General features: G+C 35.3%; 1 protein-coding gene across 1 annotated transcript in view; it reads right to left on the bottom strand.

Moving 5' to 3' along the window:
• The window catches only part of LOC120637944 (5-hydroxytryptamine receptor 2C), a 50,367-nt gene extending 26,326 nt beyond the window's left edge, over positions 1–24,041 (bottom strand). Inside the window, exons 1-3 of the mRNA XM_039910017.1 lie at positions 23,711–24,041; positions 1,837–1,939; positions 148–277 (exon numbers count right to left, since the gene is read on the bottom strand). Coding sequence (XP_039765951.1) covers positions 148–277; positions 1,837–1,939; positions 23,711–24,041 — 564 coding nt within the window. The remainder of the gene's footprint in view (positions 1–147; positions 278–1,836; positions 1,940–23,710) is intronic.
• Positions 24,042–24,771: the final 730 nt, after the last annotated feature.

Raw genomic sequence — 24,771 nt, 5'->3', positions numbered from 1 at the left:
TGATTATCATCCTGCCGACAAAAACTTGCCGCCAACCGATATTGCTTGAAAACCGTTAGGGGTATAAATATCATCGCTAGAGGGTGAGATTGCAGTCAAGGGCTAACTTGTAGTGAAATACAAAAAAAGTTATAGTTTAAAGTTTACCTTCGAATACATTAGACTCAAAGGAAGGCTCATAGCTGTGGAGAGTATCCATACAAAAACGATCTTGATGGTCACCCGTTTTCTTGTTTTGTTTCGCCCGAACCTCATTGGATATCGCAGTGAGAGATACCTGAAAATATTACTAATATTAATAATACAGCCTATTGCTAGGCCAGGATTCGATCAGGGGAGAGGGCAAAAAGTTTAGCTACGTACCTACAAAGTACGTCGTACTTGTCGTACGTAATGTCTTTGATAATAATAAAGCAAAAAAAAAAACTAGTGACAGTTTTTTTTAACGCACTAAGTTCTGGAACTGCCAATCGGAATTTAAATATCATTTTTTTAAAACAAAAAAAGAATTTTAACTTGGTTCAGGCGTCTTCGAGTAATCGGGTAACATACATAAACAAAAAAAAGATTCCGGCGATTTGAGAACGTCCTCCTTTTTAAGGTTGGTTAACAATAGCGCTGATCATTTTGTGTGTAGGTGAACCATACCCTAAATATTTTACGTCAATAATACTGCCGAAATTGTTACTTGTAATTACATGAAATTGTATTGTTAAATGGTCTTTTTCTCCACGCCCTTATTAATTTTAGCCTGTTACTTAATATTATGGAAAAATAGTTCGCACTTATCCAATTTCATAAAGAAAAGTTGATAAAACAATGTGAAGCACAGTTTTCTCATAATTTTTAGTTATGTTACAAATTACAAATTTTGTATGACATAATACTATTATTAGCAAACATCTTTGTAATAATTAACTTCAATGATAATTAACAATATTAGCTATATTACCTTTAATATATTATTATTCCGGTGTAATTTACCGGCAATATAAAAAATCTTATAAGAGGCTAAACCTAACATCGTAAATTACAAATGCCCCGATTATATTCTCCACTTAAAGTAAAGGAGCCCAGGATATCGCATTTCCACACTCGCTTATTAAATTGGCTTCAGTTTTCAAGACAGTATTAAATTTCCCTAGGGAGACCAGCTCTTTGCACAGAATTAATTCTATATTAACCCAGTTAGATTGTCTGTGTATGGTTATTAAAGGGTTTTGTTTAATGAATACTTGTCAATAAGTTTTCAAAAATGTAAATTAGTATACACGTCTTTTTAAACAAAAACACTGTCTCAGAAAAGTATAAATACTGAATTTTAAAATGTCGTAGAACAAAACAAGAAGTTGGGAGTTGTTAGTTTTAATGTAAACAACTCCAGGGACAGATCTGGTTTTTTTTATTTAACCCTGAATATAAGTCAAGTTACCTTTAGGTAAAAGAAATATACCGTGAGGAAACCTGCACGCCTGAGAATTCTCCAGAATATTCTCATAGGGGTGTGGTACCTGATAGTACAAATTTAGCCAGCGTAATAAACTACGACTATAGCGTAACATCTATACTTATAATAAAACTGTAACTGGAAGATTTCTGTACATTTAATATATCTTGAAGATTTACCGGGGGATGCTTTATAATCGATATGAGTCCAAAACAGATTTTAAATGTAAGTACAATATTTTAATACAAACAATAAATATATTTGAAGGTTTTTTCCGTCTAAGCGATCGCATGTTTTAACGTAATCAAGGCGTAGCTACGACGGAACACCGATGAGTGGTGTTTTCTCTGATAATATTAATCAGTGAATTCTTAAATTATTTATCATACCTATCAACACTGATGGTACACAGATGCATGATAGACGCTGTGCAGAGCAGAACGTCCAGACAGATCCAAGTGAGGCAGTACACGGCTGGTAGTGGAAAATATCCTGCGGACAAAATTATTAACATAGTAAGCTTGACAAAAACAGCGGACATTTCCCTTTTCAAAAGGAGTTTAGTTCTACAGAGTGGTTTTTTTATGAAGTTTATAAGTATCTGACTTGTCTTGTTAGAAATACAATTTAATATCAAGGGACTGTTTTTGAATTCTCTATATTCTTCTGATTATTAAACTTTAAATGGCCACGAGTCATTCCCATCCATATTCTTCCAGTTATTATGGAAAATTTAGATTTATATTTTGATGGTAAATCCTAAGCTTGTCTGATTTTAATATTATTCGATACTCCGTCTCCGCAAGTGCTGCTGTTGACACGAATACAAGAAAAGATTACAAGTACTATCACCGCTGCGAAATAGATGTCGGAGAATTCATACAATTCTTAATTCGAAAAATACTCTGAACTTTTTTTTTAGTGATATTTTATTTTTAACAGATTTTACATTGCAAATTTATCGTGTGTGTTTTTGCAACGGGGAAGCAAAGTGCTTACGTGTCGATGTGATATCAACACTATGAACCGGTGCACACTTTTGATTACTTACGGTTCGATGGTAGAGAAGTCGAGGGTAAAAAATACTAGTATAGTAAACAGTTGGGTAGCACTCGCAATCCCCCAATCCTTTCTCTTATGTTGCGCAACCAAGAGTTCAGCTTGCGACCGATTTGCCTCTTTTCAGCAACTTTGCCCATCATTATCAGTTGCAGTGGCATGTATCTGTCATGCCTAAGCACATCTCCTAGATAAGCAACTTGTTTCTTTTTGACGGTCTTCCAAAATTCGCGAAGACAACCAACTCGTCGCAAAACTTCCTTTGTTAACCTTTTGAGTCCAGCTGATTTTAAGCAGGCGTGGATAGGCTCACATTTCAAATGCTTCTAGACGTTTTATGAGATCCTATTTGATCTATTACTGAACACACGATTATTATCAGGGTGCTCACCCTGTGGCTAAGACAAGAAGTAAATAGCCTAATTTGAACTCAAAGAAATGGTCACCCACTCAGTTACCGATTTTAGTGAACATTGCTTAACCATGGCAATCAATTGATTTGCGTTATTTCAAAAAGCTCGAACCGCACTAATAAAAAAATAGCGATGAGTTTAGTCTCAAAAACTAAAACACTTAAATCATATAAAAACGTTTCCATTGTTATTCAAATATTATTTTTACAAATGGCACATTTAGTACCAATTCCTGAGCAAGTTTCTAATAATATTTTGATTGCAAAATATTATGTATCTAAGAGCACAATGAGGAGAAAAAAGTCGAAATATACGACAAATAAATCCTAATAAACGTATTCGACCGCAAAATCCCAATCGGACAGCATAATGAAGAACCTTCTAGACGTTTCATTACAGACAAGGCTTTTGTCTGACTCAGAATGATTAAAATTTCTCTTTAATTTTTATATTTCACAAGAGAATGAATATAAAACCGGCCAAGTGTGAACCCTGCTCAAGCACTGAGGGTTCCGTGCTAAAATCAAAATCATGATTACCGACCCCACTACTGGGCACGGTCTCCTTTAAAAGTGATATATAAGAAGCTTTAAAGCCGTAGTCCACCACGTTGGCCAGTGCGTATTGGTAGAATTCACAAGTCACGACTCAGGCATGCAGGTTTGGTCACCGTTAATGGAAATTATATTTTTATGCCCAAAACGCACATAACTCCGAAAACTTAGAGTTGCTTGTCGAGAATCAACTTGGGAGTTTAGTAGTAGTAGAGTTATTTCTCCCGCTAAGCAGCAGTTTGCCGGAATAATTGCAGACACATGAGACTCAATATCCACGTTTCAAATTGATGGACACATGGCGGCATGTTGCAGGCAGTGGCGTGTATTGCATATATGCAAATAAGCAGTGCATACCCTACCCTCAGGGTCATACAGAGCTTTCAGATAGGACTAATAAAGTTTTGTAACACCTTGTGCATACCCTGGGTCCAAGGGCTATGCACGCCACTGGTTGCAGGACGTGATCCATGCATGCCCTGTGAAGTGTAGCTCTGTTTATTGGCGATATTTTTTCACTTACCATTAGGTAGGGTTTTGTTATTTCATCGAAAAATACAAAAAAAATTATCACATTTAAACTGTGTAAAACATAAACTCTTAAGAGTTTCACCGTTACATACTGCGCCGTTACAATCATTGGTGGTGAATACACGCTAAATTCTATAATTACATTTATTAATTACTAGCTGTTGCCCGCGACTTCGTCTGCGTTCGATTTTGTATTTTAATGTGAAAATGAGGGATTTGCTGCTGTCCGCTGAGGAGTTCTGTCCTCTATCTCCAACCACAGTTTGGGCAAAATTAAACACATATTAAATTAAATCGGTTATAATTAGAGTTATGGTGTAAAATCGTCAAACACTCATCCCTTCTCCCAAAGGAACCGAGCTTAATGTCGGGATAAAAAGTATTCTATATTACTTCTAACACTTCCAAGAATATATGTACAAAGTTTCATGAGGATCGGTTAAGTCGTTTTTGCGTGAAAGCGTAACAAACAAACTTACAATCACATTTATAATATTAGTAGGGATAGGGATAGGTATGATTATTATATTATAAGTCCGAACCACTAGGCTCCCACAGCACTAGTGCACGCATTCGTGCTCTACAATTTGTTTTTTTTTTCAAATTGATCATTGCCTACTGAACTAGTATAAATTGTATTTCATTAGTCAGCCTTTCTTGATTTGACAGGAAATTTACAGAAACGAGCAAACAGTGAGAGATTTTAAAACAAAGGTTCTATCTAAAATGGTTTGAATGGTTTAACTTCAAAAATATACTGCATTTTGAGAGCATCTATAAGTTAAAAGTGGAGGTGATGTTTTCAAATTCATTCAACATATTATATTCGACCGAAACCAATCCAACGTAATTAACGAAACTCGTTTCTCAATGAAACGCGAAACTTTCTGAAGAAGTTTCCTGTCGTTTCTTCAACTCTATGAAATTAAATTAGGAGTAATAAAAGTTTGTTCACGTGATGTCCAGGTTGTTTCAATTTATCTTAGCACTCAGTTACAGCCCTTGATGTACCTACCATTGCATAATTTACTAAAGATTTCTGAGAGACATTTAACTAATTTAGCAAAGTAACTCTGAGATCTTTTACTCAAGTTTTCTTTGATTTCTGTTAGAGTATTTATCAGGCTTACTTCGTCTGCAAGGTCTAATTTAAGTGGTCACTTAAGAACAAGAAATAATTGGATAGTTTTCAACAAGCTAGTTTTTATTTCATAATTTTGCTTTAAGTACGCTAGAAACACAAATATCTTCAGTCTTTCTTCAAATATGACTTCAATATTTTTTCATTCTTGTAGGTTTTTTATTTTATTTGTCAACTACTAGTAGCCGTTGTTCGCGACTACTATTGGTTATTAAAAAATGTGCAGGAAATGATTATTTTCCTGGAATTAAATTGGTCCTATCAATTGAAACTTCACTATATGTAATTGTGTGGGACTGCAAATCTAGTGCATTATTGATCGGGTAAGCTTATATAAAAGCCGTATTATAGTATAAAGGACTACGTAAGCTCGAGTCTCTTTGCTCTAACCTTATTACTCTTCTAATAATTTTAAATGACAATGTGAGATGGTGATAACAAAAAAAAACACCCGGCTCTGTTTGTTGTGGGCTTCTTCTTAGATCAGGACGCGTCAAGCCCTCGTAGCTTTAGTTTTAGTTACCGTGTACTCCTCCTTGCCTCATCAAAAGTGCCACTTATGGACCTACTTAAATAAAGAAGATTTTTTTGCGACCACGGTTCATTTTTTAGTATACAACTTACATACTAAGTTAGTAGCTAAATATTATTACAAATAAACGAACTAAACTGTTTATGTATCACACGTTTCGTTACACTAAAATCTCTGTACAATGCGGACAGTGTGGATTAAATGATGTTAAACATAATTTAATCCACTTTACCCGCTAAAATATTTATTTATTTAGCACATATTTATATTGTCAGAGCCAACTGCGTTTTGACGCAGCATTGTTAGCAAGGATGCCGTCTTTTTTTCTGATAATGGCGTAGAAATCGTCAGTTTGCTCTTGAGCAAACATGCCTGACTCTGAACAAACACGCGGCAAAACCCAGCATCGTAAACCCGTTATTGTACTGCACCCTCAGTTGACCAACCTCCCAACCTCCCGACCATCCTAAGGTTGCCTGGCAGAGATCGCTTTTAAGCGATAAGGCCGCTTTTTGTATTCTACTCTAGGCTTTGTGTTTCTCTCTATTCGTCCTTTATTTTCCTAACTGTCTAGTGGTGTACAAATAAACAGTTTAATTAAAAAAAGGTTTGTATAATGTTCTCAACGGCTTGTGAAGTCTACCAATCCGTACTTGGCCAGTGTGGTAGACAACGCGCATCACCATTTAGGTACCATCCGGCTAGATACGGATAGATACAGTCAAATGGTCTATATATTAAAAAAAGACTTAGATCGCCTAATTTGCCTACACCAATCTTAAGTACATATTATGTAATCAATAGGTATTATTATCTTTGACCTTTCGTAATTTGTATTGCTTTTCATTCGTGAAATTGTAAAGCTCAATTTTCTTTGCTTTCTATCAAAAATCGGAGAGCCCCTCTGCCTATAGGCGACCTTTCTTTAAATATAGACCAAGTAACGACCCGGGAGGGATTTTTCAATTCATTTCAATTTTGAATGAAGTCCATTTCGATTAAGGGTCGCATTCGCCTCCGCGCCCGTCCCAATTTAACGTTACGGTAACAATTAGGTACTTATTGGATTTCATTGGAAAATTGTTATCAACAGATAACTCTGTAAAAATAGCAAAGTATAAAGAAGAGATTACAGTAGTTCGACGCTTTTGATCTCTGTTAGTAATTTTCCAATGAAATCCAAGAAGCTTGATAGGTACTAGCATAAAATATAAGACAAGACAAATTATAACTCAGTTGGTCTAGAGTTTAGTATTCTTATAAATGATGATTTTGTTGATGACCGAGTTTATTTTAATATGTATTATCTATATATTCTTAAGTATTAATGTATGATTGAGTATTTATTAGTTTAAATTTATTTATTATATTTTTCTTATTAGTGCAATTTTGTTTATGTATTTATATTAAGCTATTTAAATTTAGTTTTATAATAATTTTACACCACCTGTCCGCTCTCACTCATCTTGTCCTAATCCTAAGGTTGCCAGGTAGTGGAGTCGCTACTGAGCGATAAGGCCAGCTTTTGTAATTTACTTCCGTTTTTCTATTTCTATTCTTCTTGTACAAATAAAGAGCTAAATAAAATAAATAAATAAAGATACCTTTTAGTAGCGGTAGAGCTTTTAGTGAAGTGGTAAAAAGCGGTGATAGCGTTGTGGGTAAGGCTTCCACTTTCCTTTCGTGGAGAACGAGTTCGATCCCCGGCACGCAGCACTATTCGAATATGTGCGTTTTTTTTTCAAGCAAATTAAATTTCTCTTGCCTTAAAAGGTGAAGGAAAAACAGTTTGAGGAAACCTGCAACCTGAGAGTTCTTCATAATGTCCTCAAGGTCGTGTGAAGTCAACCAATCCACACTTGACCAGTGACGTAGACTACGGCTTCTATCTATCTATCTTGTAATGAGGCCCGCTTCAGCGGATGCACTTCGACCCTCCAGGATCTTTTGTGCTCGCTCCGTCCTTGAATCCCCTCACCCTAAATAGCTTTAAATATCCACTCTAAGAGTTTGATTGAAGCTTTTAGGTTGGAGGCACAGTAATCCTCTGGTTGTGGATAGGCCACTCCCGAGAGGTCCAACCGCTTTCTAGCGTATCCGTCGCATTCACAAAGCAAATGCTCCATGGACTCGACGTCCTCGTTGCAGGCCCTACATATTGAGATGAGTGAGAGCGGACAGGTGGTGTAAAATTATTATAAGCCTAAATTTAAATAGCTTAATAAACTCCTGTACCGAAAAACAAAACGGGGGACATGTCAAGTCTTTCTAATTATAGACCAATTTCGTTGGGCACAATTGCAGGTAAGGTGTTTGAACGGCTCCTGCAGCCTGAACTGGTGAGTAATTTTAGGTTAAATGACGCTCAGTTTGGTTTTCGTCCAGGTCTTTCTACAGACTCTGCTATCTTGACTCTTAAACATGCTGTGAATTATTACAAGAAGCGCGATACTTCCGTATACGCATGTTTCTTAGATCTTAGTCGTGCGTTTGATCTCGTTAATTATAAAATACTGTGGAGAAAAATGTGCGACTCGAACGTACATAGCAGTATTGTTCAGCTAATGAGATACTGGTAAGAAAACCAAAAGAACATGGTACTTTGGGGTGACTCAGTATCTTGTGAGTTTAGATTGGCGTGCGGTGTGCGTCAAGGTGGGTTGACCTCTCCGGATCTATTTAATCTCTACGTCAATAACCTGATCGAGGGGCTAAGTGGCACTGGCATCGGATGCCATTTTGGTGGAGTCTGTTTTAACAACTTAAGTTACGCTGATGATATGGTGTTACTTAGTCCCTCAATAAATGGTATTCGAAAATTGTTGCACATCTGTGAGGAGTATGCGAGGAACCACGGTTTAAAATATAATGTTCGAAAATCGGAAATGGTAGTTTTTCGAGCTGGTAAGGGTCCGGAGAGGATTCCACCCGTACTTTTGGATGGAACACCAGTTCAGGTTGTAGAGCAGTTTAAGTATCTAGGTCATATGCTGTCGGGATCCTTGAGCGACGATCTGGATATAGAACGGGAGCGGAGGTCGCTGGCCATTCGGTGTAACATGCTCGCTCGTAGATTCGCTCGGTGCTCTGAGGATGTTAAAATAACTCTGTTTAAAGCTTATTGTTTAAGTTTTTATACTTCGCAGTTATGGATCAACTACACCAAAAGATCCTTTAACACCCTCAGAGTCCAGTACAACGACGCGCTCCGCGTTTTGTTAAAAAAGGCGAGGTACTGCAGTGGGTCGGGCATGTTTGCCGATGCCGGAGTCCCCGACTTCTACGCTGTGCTCCGTAAGAGAATTGCGAGTTTCTGGGAAGTCGTTGTAAATTCCAACAATAAGCTCCTTAGAGTCGTCGCTCAGGCATCCCCTGACAGCGTATTTATTAAACATTGGCGAAAAGTGCACCAGATTCCAAACACGAAATGATATAAAATAGTTGGATTTTAATTTTAATTGAAATTTAATTTATTTTTTAATTGAAATTTAATTTATTGTAATTTTTAATTGTAGATTTTAATTAATTATTGTTTTTTTTTTCTCTTTATTTATTTATTTTTAAAATCGGTCTTATAGTTATTTTGTGTTTATTTTTAAAATCTGTCTTATATGTATATTTATTTTGTGTTAAATTTTGTATATGGGTCCCCGACCTGAAATAAAATGATTTTATTTTTATTTTTTATTTATAAATACATAAACAAAATTGCACTAGTAAGAAAAATATAATAAATAAATTTAAAGTAATAAATACTCAATCATACATTAATACTTAAGAATATATAGATAATACATATAAAAATAAACTCGGTCATCAACAAAATCATCATTTATAAGAATACTAAACTCTAGACCAACTGAGTTGTACTCGTAATTTGTCTTGTCTTATATTTTATGCTAGTACCCATCAAGCTTCTTGGATTTCATTAGTTTAAGCATTTATGTATGTTATTCATAAAAAAATATATATATATTCATCAGTCATAGTCATATCATTTTAGTACCCATAACACAAGCTACGCTTACTGTGAGGCTAGATGGCGATGTATGTATTGTCGTAGTATATTTAATTATTTATTTATAAAAAAAAAAAAAAAATAACAAAAACAAAAAATTATAAATGGAATTGAGAACATCATTCTCCAATTTTGTAAAACAAATCAGTTGTTGTCTAATAATCGTATAAAATTTAAACTATATAAAACCAAAATATGATTGCTGTTGAAGTTTCCATAGGTGATCTAATTTCCCACTACAAATTGTTATTTCCATTAAAATATAAATTACTATCGATTCCAAGTGAGCAATACAAAATGAATACAATACAAAATTGAGTAGCGTGTTCATAGTGAAAACTCAACGTAATACCGTACGTTCAGGTAGCGATGCCTGCAACGATTTTATATCGATTTCCATCTATGCTACCTACTCGATCGGTCTATTGGTGCCATAGCATAACCATTTGCTGTAATAGTTGTACTCTAGGTATATATCCTCAAATATCTTTTTGTTGCCGGAGAGCTTTTGTGACATAGCTCGCCTTCCGTTCTATCGCTTCTTCGTACTACAGTTACGATATTTTTTTACTAACTATTGTTATTTATAATGTATTTTAAGTAATAAAAAATATCACTCGATACGACGGTGAAGGAATAGACCGCGAGGAGCCTGCATACCTGAGAGTTCTACAAAATGTTCTCAAAGGTATGTGCAGTCCACCAATCCGCTCTGGGCCAGCGTGGTGGACTACGGCCTTAACCCCTTTTTATTGTGGGAGGAGCCCTGTGCTCCGTAGTGGGCCGATAATGGGACGATAATATTATTAATTTAATATTATGATTTAATATTAAAATTTGTTAAATGACTAACGACAAATTTAAGCACGCAACTCTTCCAAGGATATGCACTTATAAAAATTAATTAACACCTATTTAATGTTGCTGGAATATGTTGTATGTACCATATTCCAGCATAATAAAAATTGATTTATTGATTGCTTATTTCTGCCATCAAACAGCATTGCTGACTTCCGCAGGGTGATTACGTATCACACGACACGCTTGCGACAGGTGTAAATCTTGCAATATTTGCTGTCTAACGTCATTGTTTCGTATGGAAAAGTGACTTTCGACAGCAATTATCGCAATGTTTACGCCTGTCGCAAACCTGTTGTAAGATAATATGTAATTCTAATTACCCATCCGGTGAAACGGGCGAGGTAGCTGATGTAATTATAAGCACATTTTGTTTATGTCAAATACTTACGCAAGATAATCTATACTTATTATTATAAGTATAGATTATCTTGCGTAAACTTTAACGGGTCTAAATCTGTACATCTAGAATGAATCTCTTTAGATATATGATATCCTAGTACACGTCCTGAGTTTTAATACGTATTTTTGTTTGTTTAAAATAATTACATCAATGAATAGCCAATAACAGTTCACGACTGGATTAAAGGCATCACCCAGCGAGAATATTTGCCCATAATCACAACGCTGGGCGGAAGGGTTCGTGATCGCAGTAGTTAGTAGTAGTAGTATAGAGGACGCTGCTACCCGTCCTCCGTTCTCTTAGTCGCCTCGTACATCTCCCACTGAAAGAGGACGGGTTGGTATAATTATATACTGCTCTGCCTTCACCACATGGCAAATTATGATATAAATAAATAAATATACTACGACAATACACACATCGCCCTCAAGCCCCAAAGTAAGCATAGCTTGTGTTATGGGTACTAAGATGACTGATGAATAATTATATGAATAATATACATAAATACTTTTAATATATAGATAAACACCCCGACACTGAAAAACATTCATGTTCATCACACAAACATTGTCGAATCGAACCCACGGCCTTGGCTAAGAGAGCAGGGTTCTGCGCCAATCGGCCGTCAAATATTTTTTGATATAAAATATATTATTTTGCTACTTAATAAATAAGTAACTAACAGCTGCTGGTAACTGTATAAGATTGTTGAAAACTAATTGGTAAGATTATAATAATCCTCGAATTGGGATTGGTGTGTAGGCGTTAATATTATCACAGCTTAGCTTATCAGCTAAATATAACCAAAGTTCTGGGAAACCGCCCACCGCAGCTTATTAATCACAGGTTAATGGGAATACGGGAATCTGAAACTAATGACCGTGTAATTTTACGCCAACGCCGAAAATAGGTCGAATTCATTTTTTACTAACGCTCGTTTATTTATCGACGGATTATTTTGGGCATAAATTGAGGATAACTCGTGTGACGTACACATGAACATATGAAAGAGGTGGATTTAATTTTAAGCCTTATAAAAGGATAGTTGGTGAGGGAGCATTATGCCAACAGAATAATCTAATATTAATATTATAATTTTATATCTTTAATTGAGCAATTCCTGTATATAATTGGAATCTCGGAATCGGCTCCAACGATTTTCATAAAATTTATTATACAGGGGTTTCGAGGGCGATAAATCGATCTAGCTAGGATTCATTTTTAGAAAATGTCATTTTATTTGTGTATTCTTTTCCGGTAATAACCGATTTGGTGCAACGAAGTTGCACGGGTCAGCTAGTCTTATATCTTTAAACGAGCAACTCTTGTATGTATATAATTGGAATCTCGGAATCGGCTTCAACAATTTTCATGAAATGTAGTAAACAAGGGGTTTCGGGGCGATAAATCGATCTAGCTAGGATAGCTAGGATTAATTTTTAGAAAATGTCATTTTATTCGTGTTTTATCGAAAAATATATGGGAGGGGCTTAGATACGAGTAGAGAAGGAATGGTAGGGAGGTAGGGGTACGAAAGGTATAAAAGGCGAAAAATTTGCCAAATTTTTCACTCAACAATTATTCATTGTAAACTCAACATCTCCTGAGGATGCTCCGCTTTCGGAGCGAAACGTGCGTAGAGGGTACATTGCTGGGGATCTGTTTGGTGTGGAGTATACGGACTGAAGAAGTTATAAATGCAGGTTCTCCTGCTGTTCGCGGAGTATAGAAAATTAAGCTTAATTTTCATAATATACATAATTGGAATCTCGGAATCGGCTCCAACGATTTTCATGAAATTAGTATACAGGGGGTTTCAACAGGGGGCGATAAATCGATCTAGCTAGGATTCATTTATATTGGAATCGAATCCAGGACCTAGTGGTCAGTAGTCAAAAATACTCTCGACTAATAAAGCATGTTTTGAAATACGCTATTGTGATTTTTGAGCGAAGCATCACCCAAACGCCCTTTTTTAAATTTTCTTATCGTCCAAAAAATGACAACTCAGTGACCTTTCGAACACGCTAATGTTAAACTACAACTTGATCGAAACCTTAATCACTGATACTGTCTTTGGATACAAAGATACAAATTATATTCGACAAAGTTCGTCGAATAATTTGTTAAGTTTCCCCTCCTGTCAACCGTGGCAATGGATTTGACGACCTCTATCGCTCAGCCACAGAATTAAGAACGTACAGAAAGTACGCGATTAATATTGAAGCATCAAAAACTAATCCACTTTAGTAGTGTTTCTCGAACAGGCGGCAGTCACTTCATTATATTTAGCAGTCGACAGTAATTTCTTTACCCCTAATGTTCTAAGCGTTTACCATAAAATGGGAAAAATGATAAAAGTTTGTGAGCTAGCAACGTAGCATAGCAGGTGAAGCAGATTGGGTAGGAGCATGACTTCACTTTTGCATCCCAGCACGCACCTCTAACTTTTCTAAGCTATGTGCATTTTAAGTAATAAAAATATCACTTGCTTCAACAAAAACATTAAATTCATATTCAAAATTCATTTATTTCAAGTAGGCTAGGTAGTATTCAGTATCGCTAAGCCTTAAATGAGAAGTTCTGTCCTCTATCTCCAACCACATTCAGATCTACACAAATTTGGGGAAAATTAAACACATATTATAACCTCTATAGTACAAACATAATTATTTAAATCAGTTATAATTTATCGGAGTTATGGTGTAAAATCGTCAAAGACTTTCAACCCCTCTCCCAAAGGAACCGAGCATAATGTCGGGATAAAAAGTATTCTATATTACTTTTAACACTTCCAAGAATATGTGTACAAAGTTTCATGAGGATCGGTTCAGTAGTTTTTGCGTGAAAGCGTAACAAACAAACTTACATTCACATTTATATTATAATATATCATATATATATATAATATATATATAATATAATATAATTATATTATTATAGTGAGTAGTTATAACTTTCCAGTTAAGATTAGGTGAGCCATCTACTTTCTTCATCAAAAACTTTGGTTGAAGCTTTTTAGCTTACTTCCTCATCATTATTATTAAAAAAATCCTTATTATTAAAAAAATATTAAAAGTAAAAATAAATAAACTTTACAATTACGCATAAGCATTATATATAATAATTGTAACAAAGTAAAATAAAACACAGATCAGTAGAATGATATGAGTTTTTTACTTTATTGCATCTCATCGCAAGGTTTGAAATTAAATTCTTAAGAATCGACTATTTCAGGGCTGGCAAACCTTTGGCATGCATGCCACAGTAGGAAAATTTAGAAAAATTAAAGTTTTGCGCAAATCATTAATTGGAGTATTACGGCACGTTGATCGAACAAATTCTATTCTATTCTAAAAAAAAAGCTGGCTACAAACACGTAATAATTTTCTCCCTCGTTACTACATTTTGTTAGATTATAATCTGAAAAGTTAACTAAAAATGTTGACTTAGCTACGCTCGCGTTTATATTTTTTTAGTGCTAGCTAGGTTTTCTGTATAGTTATTTGTTCAGTTTATTTGCAAGTATAATAATATATTATGCTACGAAAATAGCCGAAAATGTCACCGTTGCTACGGTCGCAGTAATTTTTCTGCAGCATTTTAATTTTTGCTCGTATTCCGTAAGTAATTAAAAAATATTCAAACCCTATTTGGGTAAGAGCATTTATAATATGATATTTATGATGGTTTATTGACACAACTTATGGGTCACTTTGTTACTTTTTCGAAAATGGCTTTGTAATTAAAAGTTTTTCCATACCTGGAATTATTCAATGACTCGAATGATAGTAAATTTTTTAATTATTTTCAACATGCGTTATATTTTATATGGTTTTACCTGTTTTTAGATGCACTGAGGACAATTTTGTCTTCCTTGCTATTATAATATGAATGACAAAGGATTTATATATTAACTTAAAAATTTTAATTTTTATATATTAACAAGCTGACTACCGCTGTTTGGTGTCAGAATGACAGATCGACATTATTATGATAAAATAATTTAATAAAATTGTATTCCGCTTGCAATTTTTCCTTTGTCACCGTTTAAACCTTCCTTGGACATCTATAAATATTTCAAGACCTTAATTAGCCAAATCGGTCAGGCCATTCATGAGTTAAGAGAGACTAACGATAAGCAATTTATTATTGTATATTTAAATAATAAACATATAATAATATAGAAGATAGAATATACATATCATAGAGATAATATATATAGATACGCAGATTCAATTATTGTAAGTTTAGATAGCCTATAAGAATCATTGAATTAAATAATCATTAAATTGTGTCGTTTGGAAAATGTATGTCCATTGCAGGACATACTCGTAGGACCCTCACTTTGACGGCTGTGGGCAGCGACCTTGCTTTCTGAGTCAAGTCTGTGGGTCGGTTCCCACTACTGGAAAATGTTTGTGTGATGAACATGAACCTTTTTCAGTTTCTAGGTATTTTGCTGTATATTATAAGTATATATGTATATTATTCATAAACATATTCATCAGTCATCTCATTATCATCATCATCACATTAACCGATAGACGTCCACTGCTGGACATAGGTCTTTTGTAGGGAGTTCCAAGTTCCACGATTCTGAGCCGCTTGGATCCAATGGCTACCTGCGACGCGCTTAATGTCGTCTGTCCACCTCGTTGGGGGTCGACCAACGCTGCGCTTACCAGTACGGGGCTGCCATTCCAGCACCTTGGGACCCCAACGTCCATCCTTTCTCCGAACTATGTGCCCGGCCCATTGCCACTTAAGCTTCGCGACTCGTTGAGCTATGTCGGTAACTTTGGTTCTTCTACGAATCTCCACATTTCTGATTCGATCGCGTAGAGATACTCCGAGCATAGCTCTCTCCATCGCCCGCTGAGTGACTCTAAGCCTTCTTATGAGGCCCATAGTTAACGACCATGTTTCAGAGCCATAGGTCATCACTGGCAACACGCACTGTTCGAAGACTTTCGTCTTCAGGCACTGAGGGATTTCTGACGAAAAGATGGCACGGAGTTTCCCGAACGCTGCCCATCCGAGTTGGATTCGGCGGTTCACCTCCTTCTCGAAATTGGACCTACCTAACTGGATCGTGTGTCCTAGGTATACGTATTCGTCAACAATTTCGAGTGCAGTGTTCTCAACGATTACTGGTTGAAGCGGAACATGAGCATTAGACATAATCTTCGTCTTGCTCATGTTCATTCGTAGGCCAACCTGTTGAGAAGCTCTGCTGAGGCCATCGAGCATCGTATTTAGGTCTCCCAGAGTCTCTGCCATTATGACTACATCGTCGGCAAACCGAAGTTGAGTGATGTACTCGCCGTTAATGTTGATGCCAAGTCCGTTCCATTCCAGAAGCTTAAAGACGTCCTCCAACGCAGCGGTAAATAGTTTCGGGGAGATAACATCTCCCTGTCGCACGCCTCGCTGCAATTGGATTGGTCTCGTAGTCTGATCCTGTATACGAACTGACATAGTGGCGTTTTTGTACAAACACTACTAGATGACGATTAAATTAATTTAATTTATACTCTTTAAATGTACACCACTCAGAAAAACGAGACAAAAAAAAAACAAACACATGAAGAATGAAGCAGGATACAAAAGGCGGCCTTATCGCTAAGTAGCGACCTCTGCAAGGCAACCTTAGGATTAGGAAATTAAAAAGAAAAACGAATAGGTGGGGTACACTATTTAGTACATACATACAAATATCTACATACTAATACATAAACCAGACTACACAAATACAATAATACTATTGATAAATATAAAAAATAAATACCTATACTAATACATATTTTAACATACCATAAATACTTAAATATGAGTTTGAGTAGATAAATAAATAATAATAGTCGTCTTTACTTAGCGTGATAATGAGCCTTAACAGCAATTTTAAATATGCTCAATAACTTCGACTGTCTTATGTTCAATGGGAGTGCATTCCACAATTTAGCAGCTTGTGTGTATTGTCATATTTTATTTATTTATTTCTTTATAGTATACGAGTGGCTTCCTGTGTTTTTATGTTGAAGAACCAACACTGCACCCATATGTTCCGGTATAAGTAGATAGTTGTTTTAAGTAATGGTTACCAATAATTTAATTAAATATACAGGGTGATCGCTTGAAATAGTTTAACCAAGTGTGGCAGAAATTTACGTTATAAAAATTTTGGCTAACTTCAATTTCGTAATCAAGAAGTTTTTAATAGCCTTTTGCGAAGTTTTGTGGGCGCCGTTACTTTTAGGGCCATAACTTGAAGCGTGGAATAAATTTTACATAAGATTTTTATCGTTCCAATAAAAATGTACCAAGTTAATATTGTTGTAATGCTTTACACTAGACTACCTTTTGCCCGTGGCTTTGATTTGCAAACGAATCATGTTGAAACATCGTGAAAAAACGAATATAGACGATCGAAATATCCATATCATATAACATTGGTAATTGAAGAAGCTTAGAGCGTACGTTTCCAAAGATCTGTTCGGTGAGGAGTAAAAAAAATTAAGAAATCATAAATTACATCGTGCAGATTCTCCTGTTTTTCGCGGAGTATAGCTAATTGAGCTCAATTTCATATTGTATTATGGAATTCCGCAAAGTAATGCCTGCTATCAAATGGATAATTTATGTTATAATGAAAATATATATATATATAAGAGAAAAATTATAATTAACAAACTGCAACAATAATCTCGGTAGTTTGAATTCCACGATTGTATGACTTGTGTGGCCTTTGTTATATATTAAAGCATTCTAAGTGTTTACTGATGACAAACCCTATTAAAGATAAAATACCGAATCGCGCATAGTGATAAAGTGCGTAAAGAGTGAACCTAATAAAGTGGCAGGAGTCACTTGATTTTTATTTTGCATATGATTTTTAGGCTGTATTTGATCTTACAGTAAAATCTATGGCCGTAGTTTACTCAAAAACTATTAGTGTTTCGGTTTCGCAGATAAGTCTCAGAGACAGTAAATAATGTCTAATATGTCGGTTTTCATTGACACGTAGTATTGTTGCTGGTAAAATATAGTGACAAATAATTTAATTCGGGGGAATTTACATTTTCAATGTCACAGTGATAAGTATAATCAGGGCCTAGAGAATACTCAGCTATTTTGTATGTCTCTTTGCAAAAGTAGTAGGACTAATTTAATATAACGCCAAACCCTGCCGAGGTGAACGTGATAAATTACTGAGGATTCTGTGACGTAATGCGATGACGTCGCTTTCAAGGATACTGCGTAATAGAACTCAGCAGTTCAACGATAAAGCCGTAGGTTACTTCAGTAGTGTTAATTTTCATGAGCACTAATGTCACATCCACTTTTGCGTTATCTATTAATTATCTGGAGTATTGGTACTCGAAACACATTGAGAACTCTGAACACGTTTCAAATTTATATATTTTTTTAATTCCACTAATAGACAGACTGTAACTGCAAACTCATCTGGTGGTAAGTGATGATGCAGTCTAAGATGGTAGCGGTCTAACCTGTTAGGGACGTTACGCGAAAGTTAAGTTTGGTAATTTAATGAGTAAAGCTGCTCAGCAGCAGGAATAAGCATGTCGATAGTTCTTCTCCGGAAAAAGAAGAAGAAGGAACACTTTATTGCACGTAAAAAACACAGAAAAAGAATCAGTAAGAAGTTTACTTTAAAAAACAATGTAGACATGCAAAGGCCGCCTTATTGCTGCAAGCAATCTACAGGCAACCTTTGTAGATAGGACTTGCAGCAACAGAACGGGATAGTGCCAAGAGCGTTGCAATATAAACGTTAATACCAGACAGACGAAAATTAAATAAAAATCTGTTTTGGACTCAGTATCGATTATAAAGCAAAATTTTCAAAAATTATTAAATGTACAGAAATCTTCCAGTTACAGTTTTATTATAAGTATAGATAACTGCATTCTGCAATAGTCATTACAGGTTAGGCATGTTACTACTGCATAATGATGCAGTCTAAAATGGTAACGGGAATGTAAACTCACGTAAGTAACCACCAGGTGAGATTGAAGTCAAGGGCTATAGAATAACGAAAAATAGTAGTTTTTACGTGCAATACTCGTATTGAACAAAATGTTTACTTTTCCGAAACATTTGTATAGTGATAGCAAGAATTCTAGAGAGCATCTTTTAAAATAAACGGAAAATTAGAAAATCCGCTCTGAAGAAGTTCCCGGTATCCAAAAGATTAAAAAACAAAGATAAGAGAAGCTGTTCCACTTCCGGATACCCGAGTTTTAGCCAAGACAGTGGCGGCTTTTAGAAATGATTTACGTATTTCTGGTTTACAGTAACTAATTTGGTGGTTAAATTTTATTTAAACTATCCTGTTTGTTTAGTAGTATTAACATTTTTTTAGTACAACCCCTTGTCTAATATTCGCCTATAGCAGAAAACTATAAACGACACTAATAAATTAATAATTGTCAAAAGCCGCTTACCCGCTTTGTGGAGAAGCTATAGCCCCATTTACAATGTTTTGTCACAACTTCATCTGACAGCACCTTAAAAATCTTACAACGCGAAAAAACACACCACACAACTTTGAATAAAGGGGTGAGATGATCTTGACCCTACAAACTACTCTTCTGAAAGTTTCAGCAGTGAATGAATGAAAAAGAAAGAACTATTTAAAATTATATCTTAATTAATATTCCTTTTATGCAGGTTCGGCTTCTTAGCCAATTACCGCTCCACAGCTGGGCAAAGGCCTCCTCTGACTTAGGATATACAGTTTTAGATATAGACCCACCACGCTGCTCCATGCGAGGAAGTGGGTTTGAAAACTGTTATCAATACTATGTTATAACAATTACTGAACGTTCAAAATGTTATCTGAACAACGGGGGTTGATACTGCCAACTTTTCTTATTTTGGCAAGCAGCTCTAAGCTGGTACTGGCATTTTTCTAGTAGGAAAAACCCCAATACGTAACTATTTTTGAACCCAAGACTCAGTGATCCGTAGCTAAACTTTCTTGCCATTAGACTAACGTTGTATAGGTCGGCTGATTTAAATGACTTTCTGTTCGCGTTCGGCATAGAAGACATTAATTCGAATTACCAGGCTTCACTCCCTCCAGATGGTTCCAGTACTTCAGTAATAATAGAATAGCTTATGGGGCGACATTTTCAAGTCCTATCTGCCCCTAAGTCTCGCAAAATTGTAAAAACTTTTCAGTTTAGTCGCAATACGGCTTGTTTCTTTTCCTTGGTAAAAATTGACCAACCAAGTAAATGAATGAATGAACACTCTTTTATGATGTGTCATTTCCTTCGAGTCATAGTAATTTTTATTTCATTTTTGTTTTTGCTGAGGCGGGAATTGAACCAAGGACGTATCAACCACAATTACTTTTCAGGAATACCTTAATAGGTATCCCTAGAAGTTATCTAGAAGGTATATAATCAGATATGTAGTCAGTATACCAGAATATATTCTCACGACCTTGAAATAACTGAAAGGTATTATTACAAAAACACTCATTTATCAAGTCACCCTAATAGCCAGCTGTGACACAAAATTAAATGAGTCGTCCAACAAATCTTTTCATAGTCATCTACCCTACAGTGGCACCAAAAACTAATTTGTCACAGATAAAATAACAATATTTTGTTGGATAGGTTAAGTATTTTTTTTTAACTAAAGAATTATTTGTTATTTTCTGCAAACAAATGCTTTAAAGCTTTAAAAATTTAATGCTTATTTTTTTATAAGAACAGGTTTTCAGGGTGCGTTTAAAAACATTAAGAAATAACAAATAATTCTTTAGTTAAAAAACTGTACTTAACCTATCCAACAAAATATTGTTATTTTATCTGTGACAATTCAGCGCTATCATCTCCCAATTTATCAATTTTGTTTATAATATAGACAAATAAAAAATCCCATCTACGGACCTATTAGTATAAAGAAATATTTTACCATGACTTAGTTCCATTATTTGTCTATGGGAATATACATTAAGAAGGCTTTCGAATTCTTTTCAAAACTTTACTATAATTTTTATATCTTTGACCAAATTGATTTGCGTAAGTACTTACGCAATGATTGCGAACCTACTTGAAACTAATATATCTAGAACTATTCATAAATTTATGTATTCATAATATTTGTTTGTGCACGTTTCGATAACACTTTGTGGTACCTATTTACTTAGCATCTCATTGCACGTCAAAGGATTCGGAGTGACGCCAAAGGATATGGAAATACGATCGTGATATTGAAAAGTGAATTGCTTGAATATTTCATTTTATAATGGTACCAATAAATTATACTGTACACAAATCTCTAACTAAGTAGACGGGTCTTATCGGGTATCGGGTAGACCAAGTATAAATTATGCCTTCTTTAAATAAATTAATTTTTAATTTGAATTCTTCCATCCCTAAATTTTCAGTACCAGCTATTTTCAGTAGCAACAACTAGTAGAACGATAAAAGAGCATTCAGTAAAGAATATTTATCTTAAATCGATTTGTTTTCCCCACGCAAGACTTTTATACAGTATCATGCGTCAAAGAGTCGTAGCAAACCGAAGCATCTCGTAGCAAACAGAAGGATCTCGTAGCACCTCGTTAAATGCAGTACATTCAGTTTTATATTTTCGAGTTTCCGAGCTCGTTTAGATGTTTATACAGAAATATCGTTAACATTTTACTATTATCATGGAACGGATCCAATATCGTGTTTAGTGTTTTTTTTTATATTGTTCTTTAATACACTGGAAGTTAGCACATGACTGCTATCTCACGTGGTAGAAAATTTATGATGTCTAAGATGTCTGCAGGCTAACCTTTAAGGTGGTGGTTTCTACGCGGCATTTTACCGGAACGCACGAAACAACGAACAACGAAACAAGTGACTTTCACTTGGAAGTCTTATTTTTATTCGGTATGACAGTTATATTAAACCTATACTCCTTATCAGCTTCTACACGATATCTTACCGGAACGCTAAATTGCTTAGCGGTACGTCATTGTCGGTGAGAAATTATGAATTCCCAAATCTCCACTGGTGGGGATCGAACTTGAAACTTAGCACTTATTATGAGACAATTTTACGACCTCCCTGGCGCAACAGTGAGCGCTGTGAATTTAAGCAGGGGGTCCTGGGATCGATTCCCGGCAGAGGCGATTTGGGAATTACTGAATTTTCTCTGGTTTGGTCCAGTGGGAGGCTTTGGCCGTGGCTAGTTACCACCCTGCCGACAAAGACGTGCTGTTAAGCGATTTAGTTTTCCGGTGCGATGTCGCGTAGAAACCGAGTAGGGATATGACTACCATACTGCCTAACAGGTTATCCTGCTACCATTTTAGATTGCATCATCTCTCACCACCAGGTACGATTGCAGTCAAGGGGTCTTCTTTTATTTTTTTTTATTCCTCTACAAGTTATGTAGAGGAATAAAAAAAATTAAAAAAAGACCATAGGACCACTAGGCTACGAATGTCGTTATTGTTTAAGTTTAATTATATTTTAAGATTAATAATTACATGTATGTATTACTCATTGATTTAATATTATAATACTACAGGTATTACAACTTAAGTAATACTGACAATAATATAACAAGAAATCCCATAACTTTTTATCGATTCAGATAAAACTTTATATTTGTGCTACTTTTATTCACTAATGCTCTCCTTTTCAATAGACTTGAGATCACCAGAAAAGTAGGTCATTACGTTCTGCGGTTAGTTTTCTAAGAACTTATATTGCGGGCACACCGGTACTTTCCCACCAGTCGTTTATAAAATAATAAAGAGATTACTATACTATGAATTGTTATTGATCAATTCCACACTGTCACTTTTTATAGATAGAGACGACTCACTTTATACTTTTTATTTAGTTTTTATCTCGCATTAACGATCAAACGAGGTATTAGAAAGTCCGGTTTCGTTGTTGATATATCAAGGCGTTCACTTCCAGTGTACATTTTCGTCACCAATAATATGGGCTCTATGAAAACAAGGGCGAATAAAGTGTAGGGTGTAGTGCCCTAGATTTAGTTATTTACATTTAAGCTCAAGTCTTTTAATTTAAAAAAAAGCAAATGCATCAATGAAATCGCTGTCAGGATCATTATGTATTAGTACATCCAGAAATAATTCGTAACATTCTGTGATGTTCCGTAATATATTGCGTAATATATAACGAAGTAAATCAAGATCCTCTATGGTTTTATTTTGTATGTCAGTGGAACTTCATACATGAATCTTATAACGTAAATTTTGCCACCTCTTTCTTACTAGGACTATGAATATTCAGCGGGAAATGTACGTTCAGAATGTAAATAACCCGTTCTAGAGGCACTGGGTGGGTTTACATACACGGAGCAAAAAGTATTAGATTTTTTTTTTTTTTTTTTAATTTAATAATTATCATTATTCATTGTAATTTTTTATTTTATTTTTATTTTTTATTTTGTCTTTTTAATTTTTTATTTATGATGTGCCATTTGAATCAATTTATACTGTAATTTTAATTTTTAATTCGATTTTGTAAATAAACTAATAATATTAATATTTAAAACAACAATTAGTTGTTTTAAATATTAATATGGGCTTTGCCTGAAATAAAGAGATTATTATATTATATAATTTAGATATTATATGTTTCCAATAGCAGAACAAATGACTGATGCTATTGCCACTAGCCATTATAAATTAACTTCTTTTATCAAAACTTTTCTAGTTGAGAATGGATTAAAAATAATGACTTACCTCTCACTAGAGTCAGTATACCGACTGGCATCACCAATATTGCGACAAGCAGGTCAGTTATCGCCAGCGACATAAGAAAATAGTTTGTCACATTCTGGAGTCTCCTTTCCAAGTATATCGCGAGGCAAACCAACACATTACCAGCTGCTGTACAAACCACCAGCACTATGGCTATAAGTGCCCACCAGTTATGAACCAACTCTGTTTGCACCTCCCCAGTCCTATTCCCATCTATCCCATTAATCAGTTCACCTATATCGTTTGTGTTATTATTCCCATCCCAGTTATAATCGATTTCACTGAATAAAGTTCCGAACTCCTGCTCATTCATTGTTGGAAGTTTCAGAATGTTCCCCTGTTTTCATTTTGTTTTCGTGCGCATTTCATCTTATTTCGTAAATATGGTAGATTCTGTTAGGTGGGTCCATCTTGTTGTACATTTTCAATTCTTCGCTCCGTTTTCAAGCATCTGTAACAGAAAATAGTGTAATTTAAAGTAATATGCCATTGTTTTCAATTTAATAATAAAACCTGATCACTAATCAGAGCTCAGCACAGAGCGAAGCGGTGATAGCGCATTCGGTAGGAGCTCGACTTCACTTTGGGGGGCCGAGTTCGAATCCCAGCACGCACCGCTAACTTTTCAAAGTTAAGTGCGTTAAAATATCACTGGATTCAGCGGTGAAGGAAAACATCGTGAGAAAACCGGCATACCAGAGAGTTTTACATAATGTTCTCCAAGGTGTGTGGAGTCCACCAATCCGCACTGGACCAGCGTGGTGGACTACGGTCTTAACCCCTTCTCGTTGTGGGAGGAGACCCGTGCTCTGTAGTTGGCCGGTAATAGGTTGATGATGAATCAGAGCTGTTAAATTTAAAGCTGATTTCACTAAAATGATCAATGTTACTTATATAGATAGATATACTAACTTTGTTGCAACAAAACACGAAGAAACAATGCAAAGAAAAACATAGACAAAAGTACATAGTGTTAGGGTTCAAAGGCGGCCTTATCAAAGAGAAGAGGTAGTTAAATGAAGCGACATTTTATTAAAATTTAA

This window comes from Pararge aegeria, chromosome 4 (assembly GCF_905163445.1).
Source record: "Pararge aegeria chromosome 4, ilParAegt1.1, whole genome shotgun sequence".
Lineage (NCBI taxonomy): Eukaryota > Metazoa > Arthropoda > Insecta > Lepidoptera > Nymphalidae > Pararge > Pararge aegeria.
The sequence above is the reverse complement of the archived record's forward strand: the minus strand, read 5'-3'. Positions and strand labels throughout refer to the sequence as shown.